This window comes from Quercus lobata, chromosome 5 (assembly GCF_001633185.2).
Source record: "Quercus lobata isolate SW786 chromosome 5, ValleyOak3.0 Primary Assembly, whole genome shotgun sequence".
NCBI lineage: Eukaryota > Viridiplantae > Streptophyta > Magnoliopsida > Fagales > Fagaceae > Quercus > Quercus lobata.
Genome location: NC_044908.1, coordinates 73,131,873 through 73,145,183, shown reverse-complemented (window position 1 = coordinate 73,145,183; position 13,311 = coordinate 73,131,873). Strand labels below are relative to the sequence as shown.

Genomic DNA, 13,311 nt, shown 5'->3' with positions numbered 1-13,311 from the left:
AATCTAAGACATACCTAACCAGCCCCAGCCATTCTCTTACTACTGAATCCAATACCCCAGGTGCCATTTAATTGGCCAAGATAAATCAAATGCACCTTGTGTTTTGATATTGCAAACATGCCCTCCTTCATTTTCTAGGACTTCTATATTCTATGTTGGCCTAAAGCATATTATGGTGTTATGCTTTAGGCCGTGTAGATGTTGGTCTGGTCTCTTTATTTTTTACTGTCCCACCATCTCTTTCTCTCCCTCCCTACCCCAACCCCCATCTTTTCCGTGAACTTCATTTTTATTTTTATTTTTTATGGGAGAGAAGCTAATTATTATTTTGGATTAAGAGTCTATGTTCCTTTTCATATATATATAATTTTTTTTTTCTATTTTGTCTCTTGTTAATAGGAGGACCAGAATATTGCATTTGAAAATCTAAGTGACATGTGAAGGTGTCTTTGATTCGTCTTTGATTTTAGATCCGCTGCTGGTATGTGTTTTTGGGTCTTTACCCTTTTGGGACTGCGAGAAAAGAATTGGACCCGGTTAGACTTGATTTGACAGCGAGTCAGATCCAGACTCGAACAGACTTTAGTCGATCTTTCTTTTTCTCTAACAGAAAAACCGACTTAATCAGCAATCACAAATTTCCCACTCTTTCTTTGAGCGCACACTCTCTCTTGGAATTCCCTCTCTCTACACACTCTCTAAAGTAGAAATAGACTAAACACCTACTTACTCAGCAAGAAATCACAAATCACTTTCTTTGGCTAAAAATCATTGTGTCTCACCCTCAAATCCCTAGTGGCACCGAATAAGTCTAGACACTTAAACTTTGATCTGAATTGAAACCCAAAATTGAGTATTGTGAAATCAAAGAACATGGTGGAAGACAAATCGAAGAAAACAAAGCGAGCCGAGAGAGGAACCAAAGATGGAATGGACAAGGAGCCAATAGAAGAAGGTGTCTTTGATTTGCCTTTGATTTCAGATCCGTTGCTGTTATGTGTTTTTGGATTTTTAAGTCTTTACTCTTTTTGGGATTGCGAGAAAAGAATTGGATCTTGTCAGATCCGATTTGACAGCGAGTTAGACCCAAACCTAAACAGACTTTAGTCGATCTCTCTCTTTTTCTAACAGAAAAATTGACTTACTTAGCAATCACAAATTTTCCGCTCTTTCTTTGAGTCAACACTCTCTCTCAGAATTCCCTCTCTCTCTCTACACACACTCTCTCTAAAGTAGAAATTGAAAAAACACCTATTTACTCAACGAGAAATCACAAATCACTTTCTTTGGCTGAAAATTATTGTGTGTCTGACTCTTAGATCCCTAGTGCCGCCGAATAAGTCTAGACTCTCAAAATTTAATCTGAATTGAAACCCAAAATTGAGTATTGGGAAATCAAAGGAAATGGTGGAAGGCGATTCGAAGAAAACAGAGCGAGCCAAGAGAGAAACCAAAGATGGAATAGACAAGGAGCCAATAGAAGAATGTGTCTTTGATTCGCCTTTGATTTCAGATTTGCTGCTGGTATGTGTTTTTGAATTTTTAAATCTTTACTCTTTTGGTTCTACAAGAAAATAATTGGACTTGGTTAGACCTGATTTGACAGTGGGTCAGACCTAGACCCGAATAGACTTTAGTTGATATCTCTCTTTCTCTAACAGAAAAATTGACTTACTCAGCAATCACAAAATTCCCACTCTTTCTTTGAGCCCACACTCTCTCTTGGTTTTCCTTTTCTCTCTCTACACACACACTCTAAAGTAGAAAAAAAAAAAAAAAAAAAAAAAAAAAAAAACACACACACACACATACTTACTTAGCAAGAAATAACAAATCACTTTCTTTGCCAAAAAATCATCGTGTCTCACTCTCAAACCCCAGTGCTGCCGAATAAGTCTAGACTCTTAAACTTTGATCTGAATTGAAACCCAAAATTGAATTTAGATTAAAGTTTGAGAGTCTAGACTTATTTGGCACCAGGGATTTGAGAGTGAGACACGATAATTTTCGGCCAAAAAAAGTGATTTGTGATTTCTTGTTGAGTAAGTAGGTGTTTTTTCTATATCTACTTTAGAGAGAGTGTGTGTAAGGAGAGAAAGGGAATTCCAAGAGAGAGTGTGGGCTCAAAGAAAGAGTGGGAAATTTGTGATTGTTGAGTAAGTTGATTTTTCTATTAGAGAGAGATCGACTAAAGTCTATTCGGGTCTGGGTCTGACCCGTTGTCAAATCGGGTCTAATAAGGTCCAATTCTTTTCTCGCTGACCCAAAAGAGTAAAGGCCTAAAAACCCAAAAACACATACCAGTAGTGGATCTGAAATCAAAGACGAATCAAAGAAACCTTCTTCTATTGGCTCCTCGTCCATTCCATCATTGGTTCCTCTCTTGGCTCGCTCTGTTTTCTTCAAATCACCTTCCACCATTTCCTTTGATTTCACAATACTCAATTTTGGGTTTCAATTCAAATCAAAGTTTAAGAGTCTAGACTTATTTGGCGGCACTAGGGATTTGAGAGTCAGACACACGATGATTTTCAGCCAAAGAAAGTGAGTTGTGATTTCTTGCTGAGTAAGTAGGTGTTTTTTCAATTTCTACTTTAGAGAGTATGTGTAGAGAGATAAAGGGAATTCTGAAAGAGAGTGTGGGCTCAAAAAAAGAATGGGAAATTTGGGATTGCTAAGTAAGTCGGTTTTTCTATTAGAGAAAGAGATAGATCAACTAAATTCAAGTTTGGGTTTGACCGGCTATCAAATCGGGTCTGAGCGGGTCCAATTCTTTTCTCATAGTCCTAGAAAGGTAAAAACCCTAAAACACATCCCAGCAGTAAATCTGAAATCAAAGACACCTTCTTTTATTGGATCCTCGTCCATTCCAACTTTGGTTCCTCTCTTGGCTCGCTCTATTTTCTTTGATTCGCCTTCCACCATTTTCTTTGATTTCACAATACTCAATTTTGGGTTTCAATTCATATCAAGGTTTGAGAGTCTAAACTTATTTGGTGGCACTAGGGATCTGAGAGTGAGACACGATGATTTTCAACCAAAGAAAGTGATTTGTGATTTCTTGTTGAGTAAGTAGGTGTTTTTTCTACTTCTACTTTAGAGAGAATGTGTGTGTAGAGAGAGAAAGGGAATTACAAGAAAGAGTGTGGGCTCAAAGAAAGAGTGAGAAATTTGTGATTGCTAAGTAAGTCAATTTAGAGAGAGAGTTTGACTAAAGTCTGTTTGGGTCTAGGTTTGATCCATTGTCAAATCGGGTCTAACTGGGTCCAATTCTTTTCTCGTAGACCCGAAAGAGTAAAGACCTAAAAACCCAAAAACACATACTGGCAGTGGTGATGGTAGAGATAGACTAGGTTGATTGTTGATCTATCAATACTAGTCAGTGTTGGTTATATTTCCTCGAATTTTCACAACCAAGAGGTGTCAGAGTGGAAGTAGAAAGGTGAGGAAGTTTGATCTTCATGGAGTCCTCATCTTCCCAAAAACTTGAACTAGGGGACTGGTGATTCATACATCTGCATACAAGACTATGATGAAGGTCTCTCTCCATTTGGTGAATATTTTCGTGAATGGAATGAGAAATTGCAGGAGTGATTTGGGGAAGTTGGGGTGGAGGGCTCTGGGTATGCTTTTCACATGGGCAGTTACTATGTTAATCCATTGGTTGATGTAATCATTATCAGTCAATTTGTTTTGACAGTTAGGTTTGTGTACAGATATTTTGCTTGTATATCCTCCATTGATCTCTCATTTTGGGGCCACTTTTGCTAACATAATGTAGTTTCACGAAATGGCAAAAACTGTTCATAACATTATGGAAAATTTTAACAGTTCTTACTAACAAGTTGTAGTTTCTTGTGTGAAGTCTTGGTATATTAGAGATGCACTTTTGCCTTTGACCATTTGTTTTCAAGCTTCACCTTTTCATACTCATACCCTTTTTGTTAAAACACTCGTTTTTGCTCCAGCCTTCAATCACCCATCATGCAGTGTTAGGGTGATATTATTACAAAGTAAGCCAGTATCTAACTCTGCTTGGATGAATTTGCCATTTGTTAGCTGATGATGGTAATTGCAAGTAGCTTTTCAACCTAATCTAGTACGTGAGTTCTAATTTACTCAACTGGTAAAATCTTTTATCACTTATACCAAAAAATATCTATTGATGTTTTTGTTTGATGGTAAAGAGCAATTATTATGGAACAAACTATGGTAAGGTCAATATTATGGTATCTATAAGGCAAAAAAAAAAAAAAAAAAAAACTATTGTCTATTGTATGTTGAGCAAGATCATGATCCATGAGAGAGAGATTTTTTGGGGGCAAAAGTGCCATCCCAACAGGCCCACAAACGCAGCAGATATAAGCTCAATCCTCTAAGTCATCACATCCAAAAGACAGCCAACTAAGCCAAGGTGTACACTATACTAAGGTTTTAGGCCCAAACTTTTCCTTTTAAAAAGCAAAACAACGATTTTGTCATCCAAAAACTAGCAAAAAGAAAAGTACTTTTGTCCGTGTATATATATATGTGTGTGTGTGTGTGTGTGTGTGTGTGTGTGTGAATATATATAAGACAAAATTTAGTTACAAAATTGGTTTTAGTATAAAGCTATAAGCTGCTCTAATAAAATTGACATGTGTAACAATAACATGTGCACTGCATATGATTATTTAACTAAACTTAACTTAACAAACCCTAATTAACTAAGAAAGTATTTCATGCGTCGGGCGCATGAGACCTTTGTCTTACTAATAGGTGAGTCCCATAAGAGTTTTACTACAAGTAGTTCTAGTGCCATATAAACTAGCACAATTTTTGCTGCAACTATCTTATGTGTCAGACTGTGATTGACTGTCTATTATATTCACATAGATCTACAAATTTTTTTTCACCACCTATATTCTCTCATGTGGATAATTGTGACACAAATTATACCATTTTTTTTTGTATTAGAATTTTTCTTTTGCTAGCTGCTCAAAAAAATAAAAAAAAATTGCTACAAGACTTTTGCCAGTTAACTTAAGTACTTAACTATACCACCTATTAAAAAAAAAAAAAAAAAAAAAAACCTAATACGTGCACTCTCTTTCGTCGACTTCTTTGTAACCCAATAACCCAGCTCCCAACGGTCACCCCAAGCCCTCTTTTCCCTCCACCGCCGGCCCACCCAGTCTCCGATTCTTAAAGCCACCTCTTGTACCTCACTCCGCCGCTTCACCGGTCAAAACTACCACCCTTTTACAGACGAACATAGACATCTGCATTTTTTTTTTAAAGGTTGGTCTTCCAGTAATACTAAACTTCCTTCTGTTTTATTCATTGATAACTTTTATCCCTTCAATTTTTTTTTATTTTTTAGTTTTTGTAAAATTTGGAGTGTTGTAGATTAATGTGGTTGAATTCTTATATTTGAAATACTTACTTTTTTTTTATTTTTTTTTTATTTCTATTAATTTTTTTTCCCAGAAAGATTTGTATTTGATTATTAATGTTAGTTTTGGATTTGCTGGTTTTGTTTGATTATTAATGCATTGTTTGTGCAGTGTAGAAGAGGGTTTTGCTGTCCTGTACTGTGGTATTGGTGTTCAGGGGCAGCCCTAGACATTTTGGAGCCTAAGGCGAGAACTAAAAATGTATGTATATGTGTATGTGTGTTTATGTATGTGTATGTGTATGAGTATGTGTATGTGTGTGTATGTGTATGTTTATGTTTATGTTTATGTATATGTGCATGTGTGTTTATGTTTATGTTCATTTATGTTTATGTATGTGTGGATGTTTATGTATGTGTATGTGTATGTGTATGTGTATGTGTATGTGTATAAGTGTGTATGTGTATGTGTATGTGTATGTGTATGAGTGTGTATGTGTATGTGTATGTTTATGTGTGTGCATGTGTATGTTTATATTTATGTGTATGTGCATGTGTGTTTATATTTATGTTCATTTATGTTTATGTATGTGTGTATGTTTATATATGTTTATATTTATAAACATAAATATAAACAACATACACATAAACATACATAGACACAAATACAAACAAACATACACAAAAACAAATAAACAAACATAAACATACATACACATAAATACGCATAAACAAATATAAACAAAAACAAACAAATATAAACATACATACACATAAACACACACACACACACACATAAACATAAACATACATAGACATAAACACAAATACAGACTGAGAAAAATTAAACCCTCATATAGACTCGAAAAAATTGCAAACTAATATCAATCCTTAAACAATTTCGTTAGTTACTTTGGTGTGCTAAATTGAGCCTTTATATGTGTGTATATTTAAGTTTATGTGTGTGTATGTTTACGTTTATGTGAGTTTGTACGTGTTTATGTGTATGTGTGTTTATATTTATGTATATGTATATTTATGTGTATGTGTATGTATGTTTATGTGTATTTGTATGTGTATGTGTATGTGTATGTGTATGTTTATGTATGTGTTGATTTTGGCTGGGTTTTGGTCGTGGTGGTGGTCGTGATTTGATTTTAGCTGGGTTTCGGCAGTGGTGCGTGGTTGGAGGTGATGAGCTTGAAAAACTCCGACCATGGAGGTTTAGAAGGAGAGCTTGGTGGCCAGCCATGGAGCACAGTGTGACGTGAGTTGAGGCAGAGAGAGGATGAGAAGGAAACAGGAACGACCTTAGACATTTTGGGGCTTAAAACGAGAACTAAAAATGAGGCCCTTTTTATACTTATATATTAATTAAATTAATGTTTATTTAATATTTTTATATTATATTTTTCATCATTATTTTCATTTTTTTCTAAATTATTTTGAAATTCATTATCAAAATTTGTTGTATTGCAAAATTGAACATCATTTTCTTCTAAATTATTTTGGTGAATTTTTTGCTCATTTGTGATATTTTCATCTAAATTTTGTGTTAAATTTTGTTTATTACTAATAACAAATTTATCCATTGATCATTTTTTAGACTCAATTAATTTTTCTTTTTTTAAGTTTTTCATATCCAGATGCATATTTTATAATAAACATTTCTAATCAAACAATATATTTACAAAGACTAAAATAAAAAATAACTTTCAAGTGTAGAGCAAATGATAAATAGAACTTGATTTATATAAAAAGTATTATTGTAGTTTCACTGAACAATAACAAGTTTTTAGCAATCTCAACCTGCATAAATTAAAAAAAAAAAAAATTAAGCACAAGCATAACAAAAATTTAAGCATAGCCATAACACTAACACAAGACTTATTAATAAGATCCACCCAAAAAAAAAAAAAAAAACACAAAACAAATCCTATCTATAACAAATTTGTCCCTAGCTCTACATGGGCATATTCTCCCGGATGTTAAATGTTTGTCAAGTGCTCTTCAATTTGTTAGATATTCTCATGTATACCGTCAAGGGAATAATGTAGCACACGCATTGGCAAGAAGAGCTCTGAGTGAGCCAAATCTAACTGTCTGGATGGAAGATATACCACCAGACATTCACCATATTGTGCAGGCTGATTTAGCCAATTTTGAAGAATAATAGTAGCAAGCTTCATTCTCTAAAAAAAAAAAAAAACAAAAAAAAAAAAAAAAACTTGAAGGCCCAAACTTAACGCCCAGTCCAGGGAGGGTCCAGGCAGCCACTGATAAGTGATAAACAAAGTTACAAAAGCAGCCAGAGCCAGGAGGGCCCAAATAAACAAAGTTATCTTAAGTTCTTAACAAATAAAAGCCCAAATATTTATAATTTTATACCTGATTCCTTCCTGATACGGTGAGGTGAGCAGTTGAGACTTGAGAGAGGCGGAGAGCAGAGAATCAGAGAGAGACCAGACTGAACAGTGGAGACTGGAGACTAGAGAGAAAGGTAAAATTTTTAGGGTTTTGATTTGTGATTGTTTTGTGGTTAATCTCTTAGACCGGATTTGTAGTTTATCTGGTCAATGATTTTTGTTTAGAACCAATGTTTAATAGGATTTACCAAAATTTTTGTTTTTTTTGGTTAAAAGGATGTGCCAGATTATTTTTGAAACTAAATTTTCTACTACCCGGTTGGTTCTTTTCTAACATTTTGGGACTTGGGGGCCTTAGGCAATTGCCTAACTCGCCTAAGGGAAGGGCCGGCCGTGTTGTAGGAATTGTATTCCTTTTTCTTTAGTATTGAATTTATCTTTGATTCATCTATAAAACAAAATTTGTTCTTGTTCATATTGACTTGATTTTCAAAAATATAAGTAACTGAGGGCAAGTAAAAATATAGGATTCTAGATTTAGACATTCTAAAACACAACTCTAGTGTTTGTAAGTAATTCATTGAGAGAATTCTTTAATGGGCCCTGAATGTTGGAATACTTTTTTTAAAAAATATTTTCCTTTTTTCTGATTTGATTCTGAATATTGAATATGTATCTTGACTATAGATGATGGATACTAGCGAAATCATTGTATTGGAAGATGAATATAGCATAGCTGATCAAAAGATATAAACTTTCTTAGCTGCACTTATGTGGGTTACCTTTACTATGACTATATATTGCAGAAATTAAGCCATTTAATGACTTGGTGTTTAACCGTTCTATGTTTTTAAGCCAACCCATTTTTTGGGTGTGGGTCATAATCCCAAATCAAAAAAGATATAAACTTTGTTAGCTATACCTTTTTTGGTTTTCCTTTACTTTGACTATATATTGCAGAAACTAAGCCATTTGATGACCTGGGGTTTCACCATCCTATGTTTTTGAGCAAACCCATCTTTTGGGGATTACCCATAATTCCAAATAGAAAAAGATATGGGATTATCAGCTACACTAATTTGGTTTTTCCTTTACTTTTGTTATTGTTGCAGATTTTAGGCCATTTGATGCACTGGGTTTTAGACATTCTATGTTTTTAAGCTTTTGTTTAAGGAAAAGAAGTACTTTTATATGCCGAGGTTTTCACGTTGGTAAGCAGTTCTCAAATCCGAGTACTGAGGACATTGTTTTTAGAGCAATTTGTGTTAATTTAAAGCAGAGGAGATGGAAACTTTTGGAGCAAATGTCTCTGAGTATCACCGACTCATTAGTATGTCGTGTGGTTGGCGAGTTTTGGAACTCGCCACAGTTAGCTTTGGAGTTCTGCAATTGGATTGGAAAGAAGAATTTTTCGTACTCGTTGGAATCTTGTTGTGCTGTAATTCATTTGTTGGTGAAATTGAGGAGGTTCGATGAGGCCTTAGCTCATATGGGGAACTTAATGTGTGTAAGAGGATTGGCTCCATTCGATGTTTTGGAAGGGTTAATTAATAGTTATGAAGGAGATGATTCAAGTCCGGCGGTGTTTGATGCATTGGTAAGGACCTGTACTCAGTTTGGGGCCACCGATGGTGCTTATGAAGTGATCAAAAAGTTGAGAATGGACAGTTTTTGGGTTACAATTCACGCTTGGAATAACTTTCTGGGTCACCTTTTGAAGTTGAATGAGATTGATAGATTTCGGAAGGTGTATAAAGAAATGATTTCATATGGGTATAGTGAAAATGTAAATACTTTCAATTTGATTGTTTATGCTCTTTGTAAGGAATGTAGATTACTAGAAGCAATCTCAGTATTTTACCGGATGTTGAAGGATGAAATTTGGCCCAATGTTGTTACTTTTAACATGATCATAGATGGAGCTTGCAAGATGGGCAATTTGGAACTTGCCTTGAAGCTTGTAAGGAAGATGGGGGTGATGTCAGGGGGGTGTGTAAGGCCCAATTCAGTTACTTATAATTGTATCATTAATGGGTTTTGTAAGATCGGGAACATAGCATTGGCAGAAGAAGTGCGTATTGAAATGACTAAGGTGGGTATTGAGTCCAATGAAAGGACCTATGGGACTTTGATAGATGGGCATGCAAGAGGAGGGAGTTTGGAGGAGGCTTTTAAGTTGTGTAATGAAATGGTGGAAAGGGGCTTAATTCCTAATACTGTTGTTTACAATACAGTTATCCATTGGCTTTACAAGGTAGAAGATATGGAGGGAGCTTCTTTGCTATTGTCTGACATGATTGATAAGCATATATGCCCTGATCAATTCACCTACTCGATCCTCATGAAGGGGCTTTGCAGAAATGGATATGTGACTGAAGCTCTTAGACTGAATAACCAGGTAATAGGAAAGAACCTCCTTGAAGATGCTTTTTCTCACAATATTCTCATAAATTATATGTGCCGAAGCAAAAATATGGCAGGAGCCAAGCAACTGTTAGGCAGTATGTTTGTTCATGGTTTAATTCCTGACCTTGTTACATACGGTAGTTTGATTGATGGGTACTGCAAGGAAGGCAATGTAGAGCATGCAGTACAGATTTACGACCGAATGATAAAGGCGGAAGAAAATCCCAACTTGGTTATATATAATTCTGTTATAAATGGTTTATGCAAAGAGGCAGCGATGGATGTTGCAAAACTCTTGACAAATGTTTTACAGAGCATGGGTTTATTTGATGTGATAACTTATAATACTCTGATTAATGGCTATTGCCTCAGTGGGAAGATTGAAGCGGCTTTTGCTTTATTTTCAGAAATGAGAAAGTTGGGGATTTTAGAGAACAGAGTCACTTATAATACATTAATCAACTTCTTGTGCAAGTTTGGGTGTTTTCAACAGGCAAAAGACCTTATGAAGATGATGGCTCATCATGGCGTTGTTCCTGATTCCATATCATACACAACACTCATTACCCATTTCAGCAAGAATTGCACTCCAGAGGAGGTGATTGAATTACATGATGAGATGGTGCTTAAGGGAGTGATCCCTGATAGACCAACATATAGGGCCATTGTTAGCCCACTTCTTCAAGAAGACAATGCGGAAACTTGAGTTCGGAATGGCAAAGTGAGCTTCGAATCACACATTTTAGCATGGCAAGCTGCCTATACAATCACCTCCTTAATGTAAGGCTTCATTCTTCCAATATAAATTTGTGCTTTCAAGACACCTAGACAGTCAGTGAAGAATGTGCTGATTTACCGTTGCAGCAGGTGGATGAGTGGTCAATGTACACAATCTCTTTGCTCTGTGCTTGCGGTTGAATTTTGTGGGACTCATATTGCCAAAGGATGGCATCTAGCTCTATTGGGTCACTTAGGTATGCACTTATCAGGGATTTCTTCTTGGAGATCACAGAGAGTACTCAAACTCTTCTACCCTTGTTTTGAGAAGAAGAGGGGAAAAAGGAGTTTGCTGGTTTATCCAAAAAATGATGTAAAAATTTCTTCTTAAACATCATACTAAAGGGGGTTTCAGATGATCTGAGCTCTTAATATTGGAATGAATTCTATTCTTTCTGATTTTCCATGCCAGTGGTTTACTGATATTTCTACCATCAGAGTTTTTTTTTTTTTTTTCCTCCTTGGGATTGAATACTTTATATGTGATCTCCCTGGAAATAGTTTTGAAGTTCCAGCTGCTCTTAAATTCTTGAAATTACATGTAGGCAGATTTTCTATTGCACATATTGGCAATTGCATGTCCTCATACAGATTCACCTTTTTTTTTTTAAAATCAAGCAAAAAATGCAAAAATATCTCCTGAGCTTTGGTTTAAAAACAAATTGATCCCTCCAACTTCAATTTAAAAAAAAAAAAAATCATTTTGGAATATATTTTACTAACAATTTTTAAACTAAATTGTATTAACAATTCATTTGAATTTTTTTTTTAAAATTTTAACATTTCATTTTAAATATCTTTATCATTCCCCCTTTCCCTTTTTCCCTGCTGCCTAAACTTTGGATCAAAATCATGAGTAAGTGCCAAGACTACCAAAAACCGTGTTAATGATAAAGGTTACAGTCTTTGTTTATAATTATTACAATCTACATCAATATGTCAAAGGACTATGACAATAATATATAGCCAGTATGATTTTGTTGTGCTCTAATTTTAGTTTGTCTTTTCGTTCTGTTATTAATTTAATTGTGCAATTCTAAAAATTCAATTTTGTAGTGGCCAAAAAAAAATTCTAATGTGACACACATTTATTTTTGTTATTTTTCTATTTTAAAAAGTAACCACTTTTCCAAAACAAAAAGAATTAAAAAAAAAATTACATGGAATATCCTTTCTTCAAATACTAGTGAATGGTGACTAATATATATTAAAGAGTAGTGACTAATTTGTTATACGAAACTAGTTGCTATCTTGTCCAATGTACTAGATAGTTAGCAAATGTTAAATATCTTCACTTTGTTCAATGTAACATTGAGTTAAAAAATAAATAAAAATCAATAATTCTAGTTCAAAATAAATGAATTTTTATTAGATGAAATAAAGATACACTACTTGTTTCTACCATGATATTTATTTCCATAAAAATAATTAACAGATATTCAGAACATAATAAAAGACATGACAAGTAAACTTATCACCTGTTTAACATCAAATGTTATAAGGAAACATACATGATCCACTTCTACATATGCATATTTTCTACTAAGCTTGAGCGAAATTGGTATAAGCATCTCCGAAGCAAGTACTCCATCTTATATGAAGATACTTTCATGTCAAATATCAATATGTCAAATATGATGACATAAAATAATCTGAGTGAGTTCCTAGACTAAGCCAAAAACTGTGTTAATGATGAAGGGTATGGTCTTTGTACACAATTATTACTATCTACATCAATATGTCAAATGTGATGACATACATTAATCTGTTTGTACACATAAAAATTGATATTTTGTCCATATGGTCAAGGACTATGATAATAATATATTGCCGGTAAGAATGATTGTGTGGTGCCCTAATTTTAGTTTGTCTTTTTTGTTATTAATTTAATTGTGAAATTCTCAAAATTCAAGTTTGTTGTCATGTTGTGGCCAAATAATGCCAATGTGACACACATCATGACCAGCAAAATGCGATGGACCATAACTTGCTCTTTTTATTTATTTTTGTTATTTTTCTATTTTTAAAAGTAACCACTTTTCCAAAACAAAAAGAATAAAAAATTAAAAAAATTACATGGAATATCCTTTCTTCAAATACTAGTGACTAATTTACAAGAAATATGAGGCATTCCTCTGGTGACATGGATGCCTACTCACTTACTCTATCTAGTAGGCTGAATAAACTAAACCAAAATAAATAATTTTTAGTGTTTGGCTTATCTTATTTTTATTTTACTAGTGTGGATGGCACGTGCAAGGTATGTGATACTTTTTGAGTGAGAAAATTAAAATAAAATTTTTATTTGAAGAAGTATGAAACTATATACATAAAAATTATATATGTCATACAAAGTTAATCACATTCATATAAAAATTTTGATACCTA

At 34.2% G+C, this 13,311-nt stretch overlaps 1 protein-coding gene across 2 annotated transcripts; it reads left to right on the top strand.

Moving 5' to 3' along the window:
• Positions 1-7,750: 7,750 nt before the first annotated feature.
• On the top strand, positions 7,751-11,327 carry LOC115991967 (pentatricopeptide repeat-containing protein At1g11710, mitochondrial). Of its 2 annotated transcripts, none has more exons than XR_004092392.1 (3): positions 7,751-7,874; positions 8,853-10,926; positions 11,011-11,327. XR_004092392.1 is itself a non-coding variant. In XM_031115980.1 (3 exons), the coding sequence occupies exon 3, from the start codon at positions 8,891-8,893 to the stop codon at positions 10,850-10,852; it is 1,962 nt and encodes a 653-aa protein (XP_030971840.1). In that variant the 5' UTR covers positions 7,755-7,820; positions 7,859-7,874; positions 8,853-8,890; the 3' UTR covers positions 10,853-11,327. The 2 variants fall into 2 exon arrangements, 1 of the variants encoding a protein (XP_030971840.1); XM_031115980.1 differs by having other exon boundaries at positions 7,755-7,820; positions 7,859-7,874; positions 8,853-11,327.
• The last annotated feature ends 1,984 nt before the right edge of the window (positions 11,328-13,311 follow it).

What these genes read in the sequence shown, in the direction of transcription:
- LOC115991967 (XM_031115980.1), top strand. Translation starts at nt 8,891, where the DNA reads ATGTTTTTAAGCTTTTGTTTAAGGAAAAGAAGTACTTTTATATGCCGA.